The sequence below is a fragment of the Bos grunniens genome, chromosome 11, assembly GCF_055505025.1.
Source record: "Bos grunniens cultivar Pamir isolate PY7600 chromosome 11, Bosgru_T2T1.0, whole genome shotgun sequence".
NCBI lineage: Eukaryota > Metazoa > Chordata > Mammalia > Artiodactyla > Bovidae > Bos > Bos grunniens.
In genome coordinates, this window is record NC_141175.1 from 3,503,112 (window position 1) to 3,517,628 (window position 14,517).

The 14,517-nt window shown below is 59.4% G+C and overlaps 3 protein-coding genes and 5 non-coding genes across 12 annotated transcripts; 2 read left to right on the forward strand and 6 right to left on the reverse strand.

The window, feature by feature from the left end:
• Positions 1 to 31: 31 nt before the first annotated feature.
• SURF1 (SURF1 cytochrome c oxidase assembly factor) lies at positions 32 to 3,797 on the forward strand. Of its 4 annotated transcripts, none has more exons than XM_086324260.1 (9): positions 32 to 120; positions 217 to 268; positions 1,110 to 1,294; positions 1,375 to 1,457; positions 2,099 to 2,290; positions 3,003 to 3,075; positions 3,153 to 3,315; positions 3,458 to 3,539; positions 3,620 to 3,797. In XM_086324260.1, exons 4-9 carry the CDS (start codon positions 1,429 to 1,431, stop codon positions 3,687 to 3,689), a joined length of 609 nt encoding a protein of 202 aa, XP_086180386.1. In that variant the 5' UTR covers positions 32 to 120; positions 217 to 268; positions 1,110 to 1,294; positions 1,375 to 1,428; the 3' UTR covers positions 3,690 to 3,797. The 4 variants fall into 4 exon arrangements, with proteins under 4 accessions (XP_086180386.1, XP_086180385.1, XP_086180384.1 ...); XM_086324259.1 differs by having other exon boundaries at positions 1,123 to 1,294; XM_086324258.1 differs by having other exon boundaries at positions 1,161 to 1,294.
• A 224-nt stretch (positions 3,798 to 4,021) lies between these two features.
• RPL7A (ribosomal protein L7a) lies at positions 4,022 to 7,340 on the reverse strand. Its single transcript, XM_086324261.1, has 8 exons — positions 7,312 to 7,340; positions 6,514 to 6,634; positions 5,861 to 6,010; positions 5,437 to 5,577; positions 5,160 to 5,239; positions 4,714 to 4,844; positions 4,356 to 4,425; positions 4,022 to 4,180 (listed from the first exon to the last, which is right to left on the reverse strand). Exons 1-8 carry the CDS (start codon positions 7,312 to 7,314, stop codon positions 4,076 to 4,078), a joined length of 801 nt encoding a protein of 266 aa, XP_086180387.1. The 5' UTR covers positions 7,315 to 7,340; the 3' UTR covers positions 4,022 to 4,075.
• LOC147362301 (small nucleolar RNA SNORD36) lies at positions 4,525 to 4,589 on the reverse strand. The gene has a single exon (XR_015137536.1). It is a non-coding gene; the product is annotated as a small nucleolar RNA SNORD36 (small nucleolar RNA).
• LOC147362302 (small nucleolar RNA SNORD36) lies at positions 4,916 to 4,988 on the reverse strand. Its single transcript, XR_015137473.1, has one exon. It is a non-coding gene; the product is annotated as a small nucleolar RNA SNORD36 (small nucleolar RNA).
• Positions 5,316 to 5,390, reverse strand: LOC147362303 (small nucleolar RNA SNORD36). The gene has a single exon (XR_015137525.1). It is a non-coding gene; the product is annotated as a small nucleolar RNA SNORD36 (small nucleolar RNA).
• LOC147362304 (small nucleolar RNA SNORD24) lies at positions 6,087 to 6,157 on the reverse strand. The gene has a single exon (XR_015137483.1). It is a non-coding gene; the product is annotated as a small nucleolar RNA SNORD24 (small nucleolar RNA).
• Positions 6,814 to 6,888, reverse strand: LOC147362305 (small nucleolar RNA SNORD24). The gene has a single exon (XR_015137482.1). It is a non-coding gene; the product is annotated as a small nucleolar RNA SNORD24 (small nucleolar RNA).
• Positions 7,341 to 7,467: 127 nt separating the features above from the next.
• MED22 (mediator complex subunit 22) lies at positions 7,468 to 14,068 on the forward strand. 2 transcript variants are annotated; one of them, XM_086324265.1, is made up of 5 exons: positions 7,468 to 7,627; positions 8,044 to 8,205; positions 9,801 to 9,881; positions 10,674 to 10,882; positions 13,295 to 14,068. In XM_086324265.1, the coding sequence occupies exons 2-5, from the start codon at positions 8,083 to 8,085 to the stop codon at positions 13,485 to 13,487; spliced, it is 606 nt and encodes a 201-aa protein (XP_086180391.1). In that variant the 5' UTR covers positions 7,468 to 7,627; positions 8,044 to 8,082; the 3' UTR covers positions 13,488 to 14,068. The 2 variants fall into 2 exon arrangements, with proteins under 2 accessions (XP_086180391.1, XP_086180390.1); XM_086324264.1 differs by having other exon boundaries at positions 7,468 to 7,554.
• The last annotated feature ends 449 nt before the right edge of the window (positions 14,069 to 14,517 follow it).

Below are 14,517 nucleotides of genomic sequence, written 5' to 3' on the forward strand. Positions count from 1 at the left end.
CGGGAAGCACACGCCTCCAGGGCCCGGAAGTGAGCGGGCGGGGCGATGGCGGCGGCGCGGCAACTGGGGCTGCGCGCTGCGGGTCTGCGGCCGCTCCTGTGCGCGGCGGGCGCGGGGCCGGTGAGCGGGCCGGGGCGGTGCGGCCGGGCGAGGGTGCGGCCGGCCGGGCGCGCCCTCGGAGTGGGCGCGCTCAGCCGGCCCCTCGCGTCTCCGCAGGCCCCGGCCAGCGTCATCTGGAGGAGCGTCCTGGGGATCGCCCCGCGCGCAGGTGAGTTCTCGGGCAGGGACGCCCCAGGCGCCCCGGGGAACCGTTTCAGTCCGTGCGTCCACTTTGCTGGGGGCGAGGGCGTCGCGATAAGCTCTGAAACTGCCGCCCCAGCCTCGGGAGTCAGACCCTGGGTGCGCGCGCGCTGTTCTCGGTGCTGCCGCCCTCCCGCCGCACCCGGCCAAGTGCAGCCACTGCCCGAGGGCCCCTGAGGCTGAGGCGGGGCCGACCCGAGACTGAAGCCGTCTGGGATCCTAAAGGAAAGCATGGCTTATCTGTACAGTTTGCATGTGGTCCCCGAGGTTCAGCAAAGGATGTTTGTGTATAGAGCGCTGTGCACCCTGGAAAGGCGGCTGTAAGTCTACTCCAGGCCTGCCTTTTTGTAACCATCCCTAAGACCTAGGATGCTTTCCGTTGATGGAACTCACGCTCTGAGAGCTTAAAGGTATCTCTTGTGTACGTTTTTCCAACTTTAAATTTATGAGCGATTATCGTTCTGAGAGGTCTGTAAAGCACTCTCCTGAAGTGTATCACGTTCTCTCTCTGCAGAGCATGGGCAAGTCCTTGAGTCTAAGTGACAGGATACGTCTCAGCATGTCCTTGCAGGAAAGCCATGAGGTGGTTCCATGAGTTACCCAGAGTCATGTGGGTGGCAGAGCCAGGCCCTAGTCGCTGGATCTCATTCAGTCGGTGACTGTCCGCTGAATGCGCCGGGCGCTGGGTTTGGAGCGGGCTGGACGCAGGTGCTGCTGGTTGGCTGCGACTGCCCGTGGTGGCCCGGCCCTCCTCCTGTTCCATGTTCTCTCAGGCAGCCAGGGCAGCTTCGAGGAACTGGCCACTCCAGTTTTTCGTTCCAGGGCTTCCGGCCCCATGCCCATGCTGTGACATCTCCTAGGGTTGGCCTGGAGGCCCCGCAGGTGTGGCAGCTCTTCAGCCGAAGCAACTGCCACAAAAACCGAAGATGAGTCCTTCCTCCGCTGGTTTCTGCTTCTCATTCCTGTGACTGCCTTTGGCCTGGGGACGTGGCAGGTAAAGGCTGATGTGGCTCTCCTGGCCCTGAGCCCTTGACCGTGCTGCTGCCCACTTGGGCTTACGCCCTGTGCCCACAGGTCCAGCGTCGGAAGTGGAAGCTACAGCTGATCGCAGAGCTAGAGTCCAGAGTTATGGCCGAGCCCATCCCACTGCCCGCAGAGTGAGTTTGTGTGACTGCCCAGCTGGGGCTGGTCTTGCTCGAGGTCAGCAGCGGGGCCTGGCTGCGGCTTGCCTGGTCCTGCTAGGCTTCTTGTTGACATCCAGCTGCTGCCTGACACACAGGTGTAGAAAGGCCTTTGGGCTTCACCCGTTTCCAGGCCCAGTGTACTGAGGGCTCTCGCAGTGCTGACGGCCTTCCGTAGCAGTAGTTCTTAGGTGGCGGGGTGCACGCGTCTGTTGCATCTGGACATGAGTGGTGTTTTGAAAATGTGCCTAGTGATTCTTCTGCCTTCCCTCCTTTAAAAGCACTCACCTACAAGGACGGCTGTCATCATGACGCTTCCCATTCAAAGGAGCAGACAGTGGGTCATATTTGCCTTGCAGATGGTTGCTTTGGCCCCTGTTTTACTGAGTTCACACAAGAGTCCACAGCTTTGTTTTTCTTGAAAACGAGAACCTTTTGGCAGCGTAGATCCTTGTTCCCACGTGGCTTCCAAGGACTCAGCCCCACCTAGAGGGCACAGCATGCAGCCCTGCAACCCCCACGGTGCTTGAGCATCGCCTTCTGCTCAGGCCATGGTGGGCGTCGTGGTCTGCAGACCCTCAAGTGGGTCTCGGCTCCCCTTCTCCCACCCCATGTAGCCCAATGGAACTGAAGAACCTGGAGTACAGGCCCGTGAAGGTCAGGGGGCACTTTGACCACTCCCAGGAGCTGTACATGATGCCGCGGACAATGGTGGACCCTGCCCGGGAGGCCCGGGAGGCTGGCCGGCTCTCATCAGCGGCCGAGAGCGGGGTCTACGTGGTCACTCCCTTCCACTGCACTGAGCTGGGGTGAGTGGTGTGGCAGAGGTACTGGTTCCCACGTTCCTTCTCAGCCCCCAGCCCCGGGGAATCCAAGCTACCCAGACAGCTCAACTCCTTGGAGAGTTTGAAATATCATCCTGGTGTCATTAAGACAACTAATTACTGAACTTCGTCTGCGTTGTCGAGCTCCAAAGGGGAAGGAGAATGAAACAGGCCCCTTTGGAGAAAACTGTTTAGTGGCTGACATATTTAGTGATTATGGGGCGACAAGAGGGGCCAGCAGAGGAGCCCCGGCCTTGCGTGGAGGGTTTCAGGTCAGGGGAGCCTTCCCAGGAGTGTTTGAGTAGGAAGTGGTATGTACTCGGCACCACCCCCACAGCACCGCTTCCCCCCCACCCCCTCAAGATCCAAAACTAGAGCATCAGCCCAAGAAGGAAAACCCAGGGCCTCAGCCTCCGCCTTCTGGCTTTAGGTGCAGGATGGGCCCCAGTGCTGCAGCTAGGGACAGGACAGGGAACTGAGGGCAGGAGTTGAAGGGAGAGGCAGTGGGGAGACGTCTGTCGCTGGCTGTGTCGCAGCAGGCCAAACAGCAGAGGTTGGCGGTGGGGAGGGCGTTAACCCAGCTCCCCCCCAACCAGCTCGCTCTGCTTCAGTCTTCCCTGGGGCACCCAGTGACCACTGGTCATCACCTGCATTCAGAACCTCTTCCCTGCCTGAAACAGTGTTCTTACTACTCTAGAATCACCATTCTGGTAAACAGAGGGTTTGTGCCCAGGAGGAAGGTGAATCCAGACACACGGCGTAAAGGCCAGGTGAGGGGCTGGACTGTCCTCTCCCGGAGGAGCCGTCCCAGCTCTGCAGAGACGGCATTTCGCACCTTTCCTCACAGGTTGAGGGAGAAGTCGATCTGGTGGGGATGGTGAGGCTCACAGAGACCAGGAAGCCTTTTGTCCCCGAGAATAACCCGGAGCGGAACCACTGGCATTACCGGGACCTGGAGGCCATGGCCAGGCTCACAGGCGCAGAACCCATCTTTATCGATGCTGACTTCAGTATGTCATGACCAGCACACCCCAATCCCTCCCTCCTCCCCTCCTGTCCTCTACACCCCAGCGTGTGTCGGTGGTGGGAGTGAGCCCGCCGTGGCTGAGTGTCCCACAGCCACCGTGAGGACACCCTTCTGTGTTCCTGCAGAGAGCACAGTCCCTGGAGGGCCCATCGGAGGGCAGACCAGAGTCACCCTGCGGAATGAGCACCTGCAGTACATCATCACCTGGTGAGCCAGGCTCTGGCCTTGCCCCCCGCCCCCACCCCCCACCCCAGACCGTGACAGTATGCCCTGCTTTTCAACCCAAGGTACGGACTCTGTGCGGCCACATCATACCTCTGGTGCAAGAAGTTCCTAAGTTGGACTCCTGGTGTGTGAGGAGGTTCGCAGAAGTCAGCCTGTCCCTGAACAACTGAAGCCACTTCAAGAGATTTGGTTTTATGCTGATCACATGCTCTTAGTATAAATAAACCTCCACCACACAAAGTGCCTTTCTTTCCACCCAAATTCCAGTGTACCACCTAAGACAGCTGGAGACACAGACAGGGCCTCCGTGGTGGCACAGTGGGGAACCCCTGCCATGAGAAGCCCGCGCACAGCTGGAGTGGCCCCTGCTCGCCAGATAGAGGGCAAAGCGCCACGCAGCAAACGAAAGCAAAACTGATCAAAGCATTGCCACTATCCCCAAACTCATTCCAGAATGCTTGACACCAGCTGAAGGAGAATCTTTATTACTTTTATGTACAGAAAACTCCCTAGTGTGCTCAGCCCAGCTTGGTGGCCAGCTCTTTGGCCTTCGCCTTTTCCAGCTTGGCGATGCGCGCCACCGACTTCGGCCCCAGGACGTTGCCTCCCCAGTGACGACGGATCTGTGGGAGCAGAGAGGCAGTCGTTTTCTGAGGCTTTCAAACCACAACAGTTCATGCAGTTCTATTTCACTGTTCGCAGCTGACTGGCATGTACAACTGCTCAGAGTCAAGAGCGGCCAGTCTTTGACTAAAGGCTCTACTCAAAGACAATGTCTTGTATGAATATGTTTCTTACCTCATCGTATCTGTCGTTGTAATTGGTCCTGATGGCTTCCACCAGCTTAGCCAGGGCACTCTTGTCCTCCCTGACAAAGCAGAGGGGGAAATTCAGGTCACTGGCCTTCACAGGTTACCCCCCTCCCTCAAAGCAGACATGACATCAATTTAGCTCCAACACAAGTCTCTTGCCTCAGATATAGCATGACCACATGGCTTATTCAGGTGAAGAAATTCATAACCATCATTGGCAAAGATTCAGAAAATGTTTTTTTTAAAGCTTGGTCTTTAAGGTAAGATCCTGAGAAATTATGGGAACCTGGAGTGGGGGTAGGGTGGTCCCCCAGTGACAGGAATGCTGGGCCCTGTGCACTTACGAGTTGACTTGTGTGAAGGCTACGGTGGTGCACGTCTTCCTGTGCACCAGGCGCCCCAGCCGGGCCTTGCCCTTGATGATGCAGTAGGGAACCCCCATCTTGCGGCACAGGGCAGGCAGGAAGACCACGAGCTGGAAGACAGCGTTAGCGCTACCGTTATCTGAAGCAAAAGCAGTAATATGAAAGGGCTAACGTGGTAGCAATTGCTCAGGGTTAAAAAGCTCATGTGTTTGCACTTCAAGGTTTAATTCAGTAAGAAGTTCACATCATTGCAAAAGCCAGGAACTGCATCCCTTGTCAGGACTTCCTTACGTGAAAAGCTGACCACCCCTGCCATTCCGCCAGGGCCTGCCAGACCCAGCGTCTAGCTGGCGCTCTTCCTGGGACAGACAAGCACCCACCCATCTAAGCCCAGCAGTCGACACAGGAGCAGCAGCCACACATACCTCAATGGGATCCACGTCGTGAGCGATCACCACCAGCTGAGCCTTCTTGTTCTCCACCAGGGTGGTGACCGTGTTGACCCCTAGAACACACAGCCAGTTTGCATGAGGGCGCCGTGGGGCTGCTGTTCCCAAGAGCAGTTCCACTGCAGCCTGGCTGTGACTCAGGGTTAAAAAGCTCGGATTTTACTCTCCACAGTGATTCCAGGTGAAGAAATTCATGCATCATTGCCAACAGCCTGCCCCACAACTCACCCTCTTCAAGGAGAGGTTCCCTCACCTGCTCGAAGGACAGGTGGCCTCTTGGTGGGGACATCGCCTTTGCCCGCGGCTTTCTTCTCAGCTCGGGCCAGCAGCCTCTGCTTCTTCTCTTGCTTTGTCTCTGGTCTGTACTTGTGGGCCAGCTTAAGCAGTTGAGTAGCTGGCAAAAAAAAAAAAAAAAGACCACCGTTCAGATGTGAAGTTGCGATATTTGTCACTTAAATGCTAGATCACTGTCCTGAGTACAACCACAATCCAAGACATCTCAGACCCAGTTCATTATCCCATCAGTGTATCATGTTGTGGAACTAGACAAGGAAAACCAGCCTATTAAAAATACCTACTGCCCCTTCAAACGCCTGAGTTCTAGCAGGTCCAAGAAAGGGTGGCAACCGTGCCCAAGAAATACCCCCCAGCAGTGTTTCTAGGCCACAGAGCCGCACCTGTTTGTCGGTCCAAGGCCTGCGTGAACTGGTTAATTGCAGGAGGCACTTTCAGCCGCTTATAGAGAATAGCCCTTTGCCGCTGCAGCCGGATGTAGCGGGGCCATTTGACAAAGCGGGTGAGGTCCCTCTTGGGTTGGATGTCCTGTCCTGTGAGGTAAAAAGTAACTAGGTGAGGCTCAAGCTCCTTGCCGAATTCGGGTATAGACATACACTTATGATGTAGTGCATCAGCGATCTTGGTGGTTTAAAGTGTCATCACCATCTTCCAGGTAACATACTTTTGCATCACTTGCACACAGACACCAAAGAACACAGAGGAGACGACAGCGCCACCTCTTGTTCAACAAGCAGCCAAGGTGCAGCCAGCCCCATCACCTCTGCTCTGGCCAGTTTTTGGTGGCCAGCACCCGGGCTCCGTGTTGACGCAAGTTCGGGCCACCGAAAAACGACCATCACTGTGCCCCCTCTTAAGGCAAGAGACTAAAAGCCAGGCACAATTTAGTTAGAAAGTGGCAAAAACGTGAGAATTCTAACCCAAGTAAGCCTCGACTCCAAACCCAGTGAAATCTAGGATAGGACACGACCTTCTGTTGTTCAACTATTTTCTCCATCGAGGACTACGTGAAAACACATCTCCTCCCGTTTCTTACCAATGCCAAAATTCTTGGGCCTCTTCTCGAACAGGGGGTTGACCACCTTCTTGGCCTCCTGCTTCTTCACCACGGCCGGGGCCGGGGCCACCTTCTTCCCCTTGGCCTTCTTTCCCTTCGGCTGGGTGAGAACAAACACCAGCTTTCGCCGCCGCCTCTGCCGGTTTCTCTGCAGAGGGGCGGGTGCGGGGGCCTGGCCCCCCGAAGACGAGTGCGGACGGCGGGCGACCCCGCCACCCGCGAGGGCAAGCACGACCCCTGTGTCGGCGCCGCGCAGGCCCGGAGGCCGCGCCCGGCTCGTACATCAGCGATCTTGGTGGTCAGGACAGTCCTCACCATCACTCAGATAGCAAATATTCTTTCACATCATCTGCACAAGCCCGGCGGGCCCGCGAACCCGCGGCGCCGCCCCTTCCACGCGACGGGGCAGCGGGCCCCCTCTTCGGGGACCGGCAGGCTCCAAACAGCAGAAGCGAGCGAAGACACCGCGCGGGCCAAGACGCCCTGAGCGGGCCCCCAAGAAATGGAGGAGCCCCCCACCCCCGGGGCACCGGCGCGCTTCGGCCCCGTCCGTCCCCGAGCCCCGCACTGCGGCGCTGCTCTCCTCGGATCCTCATCCCCCACTGCCGGGCGAAGTCGGGGAGTGTTATCCAGCCCCAAGGCCGCTGAGCGAGGTCCTGCGGGGCGCCCCTCGCTCTGGGCAGTGGAGGCACCCTGGCGAGGTCGCGCTCCGAGGAGGATGGCGGCGGATAGAGCTCAGACGGCAGAGCCGGCACCACGAGAGAAAAGCAAACTCACCATCTTGAAGGGCTGGCGTAGAGAGAAAGGACGGGGTATTGTGGGTAATTTGTAAGCGTCCTCGGAGATCGCGAGAATTGGCGCCGGCGCGGGATTTCGGATTTAAAGAGAAAACTCCCTTTTCCCCGCTGCGCGGTCGGGGGCGGTGCCTAAAGCAGGAAGAGCCGTGGGAGACCCGGGGAAGGGCCGCGGAGACTGACCCGCAGGGGCACGCGTTTGTTCCCCGACTCCGCCCCTAGCGAGGTACCCAGCGGGCCCTGGCTCTGCGGGCCCACTGAGGGAGCTGGGGCGTCGTGGCTCGGTCGGCGTCCTTCTGGTGGGGTTTACTCCCCCGCGAATTCGGTCGGGGGCCTCGCCGGGCGGGAGCGCGCGTAGCCCGGAGGCACCTGGCGCGGGGCGGGAGGGCGGGGGGTCCCGGGACTGAGGAGCCCCGACGCCTCCTGGGGCCGCCGTCTAGGGGCCCCGGCGTGGAGACGGGGGCGGCAGAGTCGGGATAGGACCCGAGCGGCTCGGCGGGGACGTGCGTGAGCCTGGCCTCCGAGAGGGCTGCGCCGGCGCCGGCCCGGTAGTCGTCGGGGTCCGGCCAAGGGGGCGCGGACCAGAGGAGAGCCCATAGCGCGTTTGGCAGAAAGGGCATCTCCGGAGAGCCTGCCCGAGGGTCCTACCCAGGCTGGCGCCTGCAGCGGGGAGAAAGGCCGGAGCTGGCCTGCTCACACCCAGACTCGGTTCCAGGTGTCCCGCTCCCCGTCCTGCGCTGCCTGAGGCCCCGCCATGGCCCAGCAGAGAGCCCTGCCGCAGAGCAAGGAGACGCTGCTGCAGTCTTACAATAAGCGGCTTAAGGACGATGTCAAGTCCATCATGGACAACTTCACTGAGATCATCAAGACCGCCAAGGTGGGTGGGGGCCACCGGTCTCCGGCTCCCTTGGAGACCAATACAGTGGTGAGCAGAGCTGAGTCGGGGAGTCCGCTTTCAACCTCCCAGCCAGGTGGTGGACATACTGCAGTGAGCCCATAGGCAGGGCCCTCGTCCCCATGGGGAGAAGTTTGGGAGGGCCGGGGATGGGGGGGCGGTGACCGCAGCAAACAGGGAGGCAGGTGAGTCATCTGGCTAATTACAGGCCCTGGGGAGGCATTTGTAGGGGGCTCCAGTCACAATGCCGGGATCCAGCATCACTTACTAGCAGCAAGGGGTTGGATGACGTCTTGACGTCTCAGTGCCTCAGTGTCCCCTGCAGCATGGCATCCTTGTATGGCTGGATGAGTTTATCCACGTAAAGCGGTCACTGTGGGGACTATTGTGAGCACATGTGGTCGCTGAGAAAAGCTGGGGAAAGCTCCTCACGTGGTCAGAGAGAGGGTCAGCGGCCGGTTCCGGGCAGGCAAGCCCACTGACTGGAGTGGGCCAGAACTCTGCATGACTGTTCCAGTCCTGTAACTTGTTTGAGCCTTAATAGTGACGATGACCGCTAGTGCTGTCGGTTGGGCTTCCCTAGGGGCTTAGAGGTTAAAGCGTCTGCCTGCATTGTGGGAGACCTGGGTTTGATCCCTGGTTCAGGAAGATCCCCTGGAGAAGGAAATGGCAACCTACTCCAGTATTCTTGCCTGGAGAATCCCACGGATGGAGGAGCCTGGTGGGCTACGGTCCACGGGGTCACAAAGAGTTGGACTCGACTGAGCGACTTCACTTTCACTAACTTTCAGTGTCAGGCTGAGCTGTGAGGGCCCTTTGTGTGCCGTCCCATTTAATGGTCACAAGAATGTTGTAGGGCAGGTCATTGCTCTCCAGTTCCTTTTCAGAGGAGGGAACAGGGACTCAGAAGCTTTAGCATCCTGCCCCAAGTCAGGATATTCTGCGAATATCCAGCAGGGCTGGGATTAGGACCTGGGAGATCTGGGTCCCCACCACTCAGGGTGCCCTGACCCCTGCCCATATCGTGGCCTGGTGGGTGGGTTGGGACAGTTGGTAGCCCGGACCTTGCACAGGACAGGCAGGCAGGACTCCCGGCCCCTCCACTGACTGTCTGAGGCACCTGGAGTGCACTCAGGTCTGTCCCGGCTTCAGGTTTGCCCACGAGGGAGAATGGTCCAGGCTTCAGTGAGTTTCCTAAGACGATGGTCAAGTGCTTAACACAGTACCTGGCACCCAGAAAGTGCTCAGTAAATGGTCACTTAAAAAAGTACATTGTCCTTTTATTCATCCATTTAGCAGGTCACTGACTGCCCAAGCTAAAAAGATGGGGCCAACCCCTCCTTGCACCTGGCACAGCAGCCCTCGTACTTAGGCATCTGTTGGCCCTGTGAGGCTGCCCATTACCCCTTAGAATGGGGCGGGGGGTGCCGGTACACACAGCCCGATGTCTGGGGGCGGCGCCTGGGGCAGAGGGCACGGTAGGCCACGGTGTGGCGAGTGTGGGTGCACTGCTGTCGCCGCCAGGCGCTGCGGGCCAGGGCACCTGCCCACGCTGGACTTTCTCGTTTGCCCCCCAGATTGAGGACGAGACGCAGGTGTCAAGGGCTACTCAGGGCGAGCAGGACAACTACGAGATGCACGTGAGAGCTGCCAACATCGTGAGTCACCAGGTGGAGGGGACAGTCTGGGCTCCAGAAGCCTTTGGCCCCTACTGGGTTCCCGGGGGGCAGAGGGGCAAACCACTTCTCAGGAGACTCCCTTTGAGAGGAGGGCTTTCCTCAGCAGCTGAGGGAGGGGCTGGCAGGTAGTGGGTACGGTCACGATGTCGAGTGCTGGGCAGGGGTTACAAAGAGGTCAGCCTTTCCTCTCTGAAAGTCCTCTATAAGTGCAGGCTCTCTATAAACTAAGGTTCCTTGCAAGTGAAGGTTCTGTAAATGCAGGAAGCAAACGGCTAGATGAAACAGGACAGGCGTCTTGATCCCTTTCAATGCCACAGAATAAGCCTAGCTACCAAGCGTTTCCATGGGTCCACACCCATGATGGAAATCCATAGCATGGGGTCCTAAATGAGTCCCCGCCAACTGGCAGGTATGCTGGCCCTAAGGAAGAACAGGGCAGGTTAAATGGACGGCAGTTTTGTCTGGGGTTTGAGGTTTTCAGAAGCAGAATACGTGATTGAATAAAGTGTGCGATTGGCCATCACACCTGCAGGAGTGGGAGCCAGAGGCCCGACAGAACCTGCCTTGGCAACAACTCACGTGCCTGCAGTGGCTGCCAGGGACCCTGCCCTCCCCTCGCTCACCTTCTAGTCCCTCACTTCTGACAATGACCCTGTGTGAGTGCCGTGGCCCCACTTCGAGGATGAGGCCACCGCTGCCATTGCCTACCCAGCATCAGGCGCACGGAGGCAGGCAGTCCCTCACCACGCCCCCCGATCCCCACGGCCGCAGGTCCGAGCCGGCGAGTCCCTGATGAAGCTGGTGTCTGACCTCAAGCAGTTTCTCATCCTCAACGACTTCCCATCGGTGAACGAGGCCATCGACCAGCGTAACCAGCAGCTGCGAGCCCTGCAGGAGGAGTGTGACCGGAAGCTCATCGCGCTGCGGGACGAGGTTTCCATCGACCTGTACGAGCTGGAAGAGGAGTATTACTCGTCCAGGTACAAATAGGGCTGGACCCCTTGCACGGCGGACCTGCAGATCCTGGCCCGGCCAGCAGGAGTGCCCAGCCCCACCCGGCAGCCTCGTTTCCAAATCCTTCGTGGTCTCAGCAACAGAACCCTTTGTCTGGGTTTCACAGCAGACCTCAGGGTCAGAGCATCTGATCAACAGACAGCTGATGCTGCCTCCTGGGGCCCAGGCGTCAGAATGAAAATCAGAACCTCGAGGGTTGGAGGGCCAGGCCAGCGTTTCTGTCTGGGGGCGCGTCTGTCCGGAATAACCGTCTCATCCAGATCTGAATGTCCTAGCCGGGCGGGGCCAGCGCTCTTGGCTACCGGCCCCTGTCCAGGACCCCAGTGCTTGCCCAGGTTGTGACTCACCGTGGGTGACACCGTGGGCGTCACTGAACGCCCACGCTGTGTGTCTCGGGGTGGGGGTTCCTGGGAAGGACGGGGAGAAAATCCAAGCGGAGTGTGGCCTTGAACGCCAGGCCCGGGCACTCATACCACTGAGTTCTCATTCAGTTCAGCGTCACAGACCACAGCCCTCCTGCACGCTGGACCCAGCTACAGCAGTGGGCAAGGCCCGTGACACCAGCGCTTGTGGCCTGCTTAGAATCCTGAAACCCAAGGCAGTTTGAGCTGGAGGGGCCCCAGGAATCAGAATCCAGGTGTAATTTACTCACGGGGAAGCTGAGGCTGGAGAGGCCCCCCACGTCCATGCTTGTTAGCTTGGAAAAATCAAGACTCAGTCCAGCGGACACTGGGTTGGCAGCCCCTCGCCCTCGCTGGACAAATGTGTCTTTCCCGTCATGGATTTTCATTGCTCCTTTCTGTCCGGTGGCGGCCAGGCTGGAGCCACAGAAGCCCAGAGCCAGCGTGTCTGTGGTCTGAGGCTGGATTTCTCTGTGTGCGTTCCAGTGCCACCCCTCACGGTCCCTCCCACCTTTACCTCCGTGGGAAGGGACAAACGTCGCTGCCCAGTGGGAGTGGTTTAAACTCTTCCGGAGGGTTCTGGGGCCACCTCCATCCCTGATGCCTGTTGGCTCAGCAGACATGGAGCAAGTGCCTCCTACGTACCAGCCTTCAGGGAGGGGTCCAGAGTGGTCCCTGGGGGGTTTCAGATCCTGCTGGGGACATGGCTCCTTATGGCCTTGTTTGTCCCCCTGTGGCCCCCATGGACTGAATGTCTGCAGGAGAGCAGCTTGGGCCTGCCTTTTGAGGCTGAGGGCAGAGAGGGCTGCAGGGGAATGCCTGAGAGCCAGGCTCCTCCTGTCCTGGCTCCGGGCCATCAGTCTGGCCCAGAGGGGTTTCTAGTCCAGCCTGGGGTCTTCGAGAGGCTGAGGCCCTCCATCTGTAAATGCCTGTGGTGGCCAGGGCTCAGCTGAGTCAGGGCCAGCCAGCTGTGGGCCCCTCTCTGCTTGTTCCCTACACAGGCGGCGTGTCCCGCCCCCCCCACCAAGCCACCGGCGCTCAGCCCGTTCTCCTTGTGCGTCCCCGCTGCCCACAGGCTCGCTCCCCCGCTTTCTGCTCACGATTTGCTCTTTCTCTCCCTCTCGCCTTCCACTCTCCTCGAAACTCTGCTCTGTGTCCAGGATGGTTCTGAGGCTGGATGCTGGGGGCAGGAGCAAGGGAGGGAGCTCGAGGCAGGACTCGGGAGGAAGCCAGCGAGACATGTGGGGAGGGGCAGGCCCCACTCGCCCCCTCAACGCCCTCCGCGAGCCATGCTCTGTCCACGTGCATCCTTGCTGAGAGGCCAGCCATGCTGTCCCCACACTGGACGAGATCTGGTGCGTTCAGTGTGGCGTGGCTGCAGATTGTCCCCGTGTTAGAGATGGGAGCCTGAATTCAAGGCGCTGGAGTCCTGTTTGAGGTCACACAGCTGGTGCAGGGCTGCAGGACAGAACGCCAGGGCCTCTGCTCCTAACCACCAGCCCATTCAAGCTGAGTCCCAGGCCCAGAGAGGAGACAGCATCTCTGTCCCCAGGGGCCTTGAGAAGCGCAGGGACTGTGGAGAACACTTCTAGATGCTGGTTCCTGCAACTGCAGAATGGAGCGTGTGTTCAGGCTGGCAGCTCCCTGCTAGAGGAAGGCAGCTGGAGCCAGGACAGGAGGGGGTGGCAGGAGGGACGCGGATGGGTCAGTGGAACGGACCTGCCGCGGTCACACAGCCTGCCAGTGGCTGGTCCCAAATGGGTCCCTGTGGAGCCCCTGGAGGGCCCAGAAGCAGGGGCCGCGCCCATGCCTCCCCCTCAGCCAAGCCTACTTGGTGGAGGGGCCCGCACACGGGAGGAGGGGAATGCAGGTCTGTGGTGTGGTCTGTGTTTCCTTAACTGCTTCTATCTTGCTTTCCTTCCCTGGCTTCATCTCTGCCTGCTCCTGTCTCTCCCTGGGTTTCTGGTGGTGGAAAAGCTCAAGTCTATGCGAAGCTAATGATCTGCCTCTGTGTGAAGCTTACTGGAGGCTGGACCCGGACACAGACTCCACTGACTGCCTCTCAGCCCCTCTGCTCGCGTCCCCGGAGCCCAGTGCTGGCGGCCCCCTGCAGGCTGCAGCCCCCACCCACCCCCACGCTGGTGGCCCTGGGCCCACGGAGCACGCCTGAGCCCCCCAGGGCTCCCCCACCCCCCCACCCCCGGGCCCCGGGATCTTCGGAACGACATCCAATTCTCACCCCAGGCTCAACTCCCTGCAGCCCTGGTTCCCACTTGGGGAGCCACTGTGGCTTCTTTGGGAACCTTGTCAGCCCAGGGACAGCCCACCTAGGAGTGCTGGGGGGAGGAGTGCCCCCACCATCCCAGGGTGGCCTATCCTTCCGATTTGCTACTTTCTGGGCTGGCCAGGAGGGTGTTTCCAGGAGAGTTTGTCCCCTTGAGGACCTAGCAGCAGGGCAGGAGGATGCCCAGTGTTGGGAAACCTGACCTGTGCATACTGTTTACCATGGGGGGAGGGGGAGGTGCTCAGAGTGGACAGTACTAGCCAAGGCCCAGCCTCCACGCACAGCTCTGCACACTACCTCATGCTGAGGCTCCTCTGATAGCTGACTGCCCCTGCAGGGCTGTGGGGAAAGGGGGCTGCCCACTCTCATGGAAGTCAGGCAGGGTCCTTCCTAATTCTGCTGCTACGTATGCTTGGTTATTTTTGTAATAAGAGACTGTTGAATAAAACCACCTCTGCCCTTTGGCATCGCTTGGTTCCCTTTCTTGCTTTTGGACCACTCGGTCTCCCAGTGGCTGTCAGGAAAGAGCCCCTGGGCTCTGCCTGGTCAACCTCGGCCTTCAGGTCAGCTTTCTGGCCCTGGGGGGCTCTATCAGCATAGGGTTCATGGCTGCATTTCCACTGCCTGGAGAGAGCTGGCTAGGACCTAGAAGGGCCTTGATAGTAGTACTTCGTGAACGTATGAGAAACTGCTACCGTTACTGCATGTCACGTGGCCCGGGCATCTGAACCTCCGGTTGCCCCCAGGTCGGGGCTGTGGTTACCGGCATCTCAGAGAGAGGAGCTCCGAAGGGGGCGAAGTGTTGTGCCCCGTGGTCTGCGAGCTGGGGAGTGCAGTGAGAGGGGCAGGACTCAGCCCAGGTGGAACACGAGGCCCTGTGCCCGGTCTCCTTCCCAGAGGGAGGTCAGCGTCCCAG

Bases quoted from the DNA above. Each gene is read 5' to 3' on its own strand.
- RPL7A (XM_086324261.1), bottom strand. The intron at 4,845-5,159 runs GTATGTGTGGCT...GCTGTCTTCCAG, and splicing joins ACGACGTGGATCCCATTGAG to CTCGTGGTCTTCCTGCCTGC. The intron at 4,181-4,355 runs GTAAGAAACATA...CTGCTCCCACAG, and splicing joins ACAACGACAGATACGATGAG to ATCCGTCGTCACTGGGGAGG.
- SURF1 (XM_086324257.1), top strand. From the start codon at position 46: ATGGCGGCGGCGCGGCAACTGGGGCTGCGCGCTGCGGGTCTGCGGCCG. The intron at 1,295-1,374 runs GTAAAGGCTGAT...CTGTGCCCACAG, and splicing joins TTGGCCTGGGGACGTGGCAG to GTCCAGCGTCGGAAGTGGAA. The intron at 3,076-3,152 runs GTGAGGGGCTGG...CTTTCCTCACAG, and splicing joins ACACACGGCGTAAAGGCCAG to GTTGAGGGAGAAGTCGATCT.
- MED22 (XM_086324265.1), top strand. From the start codon at position 8,083: ATGGCCCAGCAGAGAGCCCTGCCGCAGAGCAAGGAGACGCTGCTGCAG. The intron at 9,882-10,673 runs GTGAGTCACCAG...CCACGGCCGCAG, and splicing joins ACGTGAGAGCTGCCAACATC to GTCCGAGCCGGCGAGTCCCT. The intron at 10,883-13,294 runs GTACAAATAGGG...GTGGTGGAAAAG, and splicing joins GAGGAGTATTACTCGTCCAG to CTCAAGTCTATGCGAAGCTA.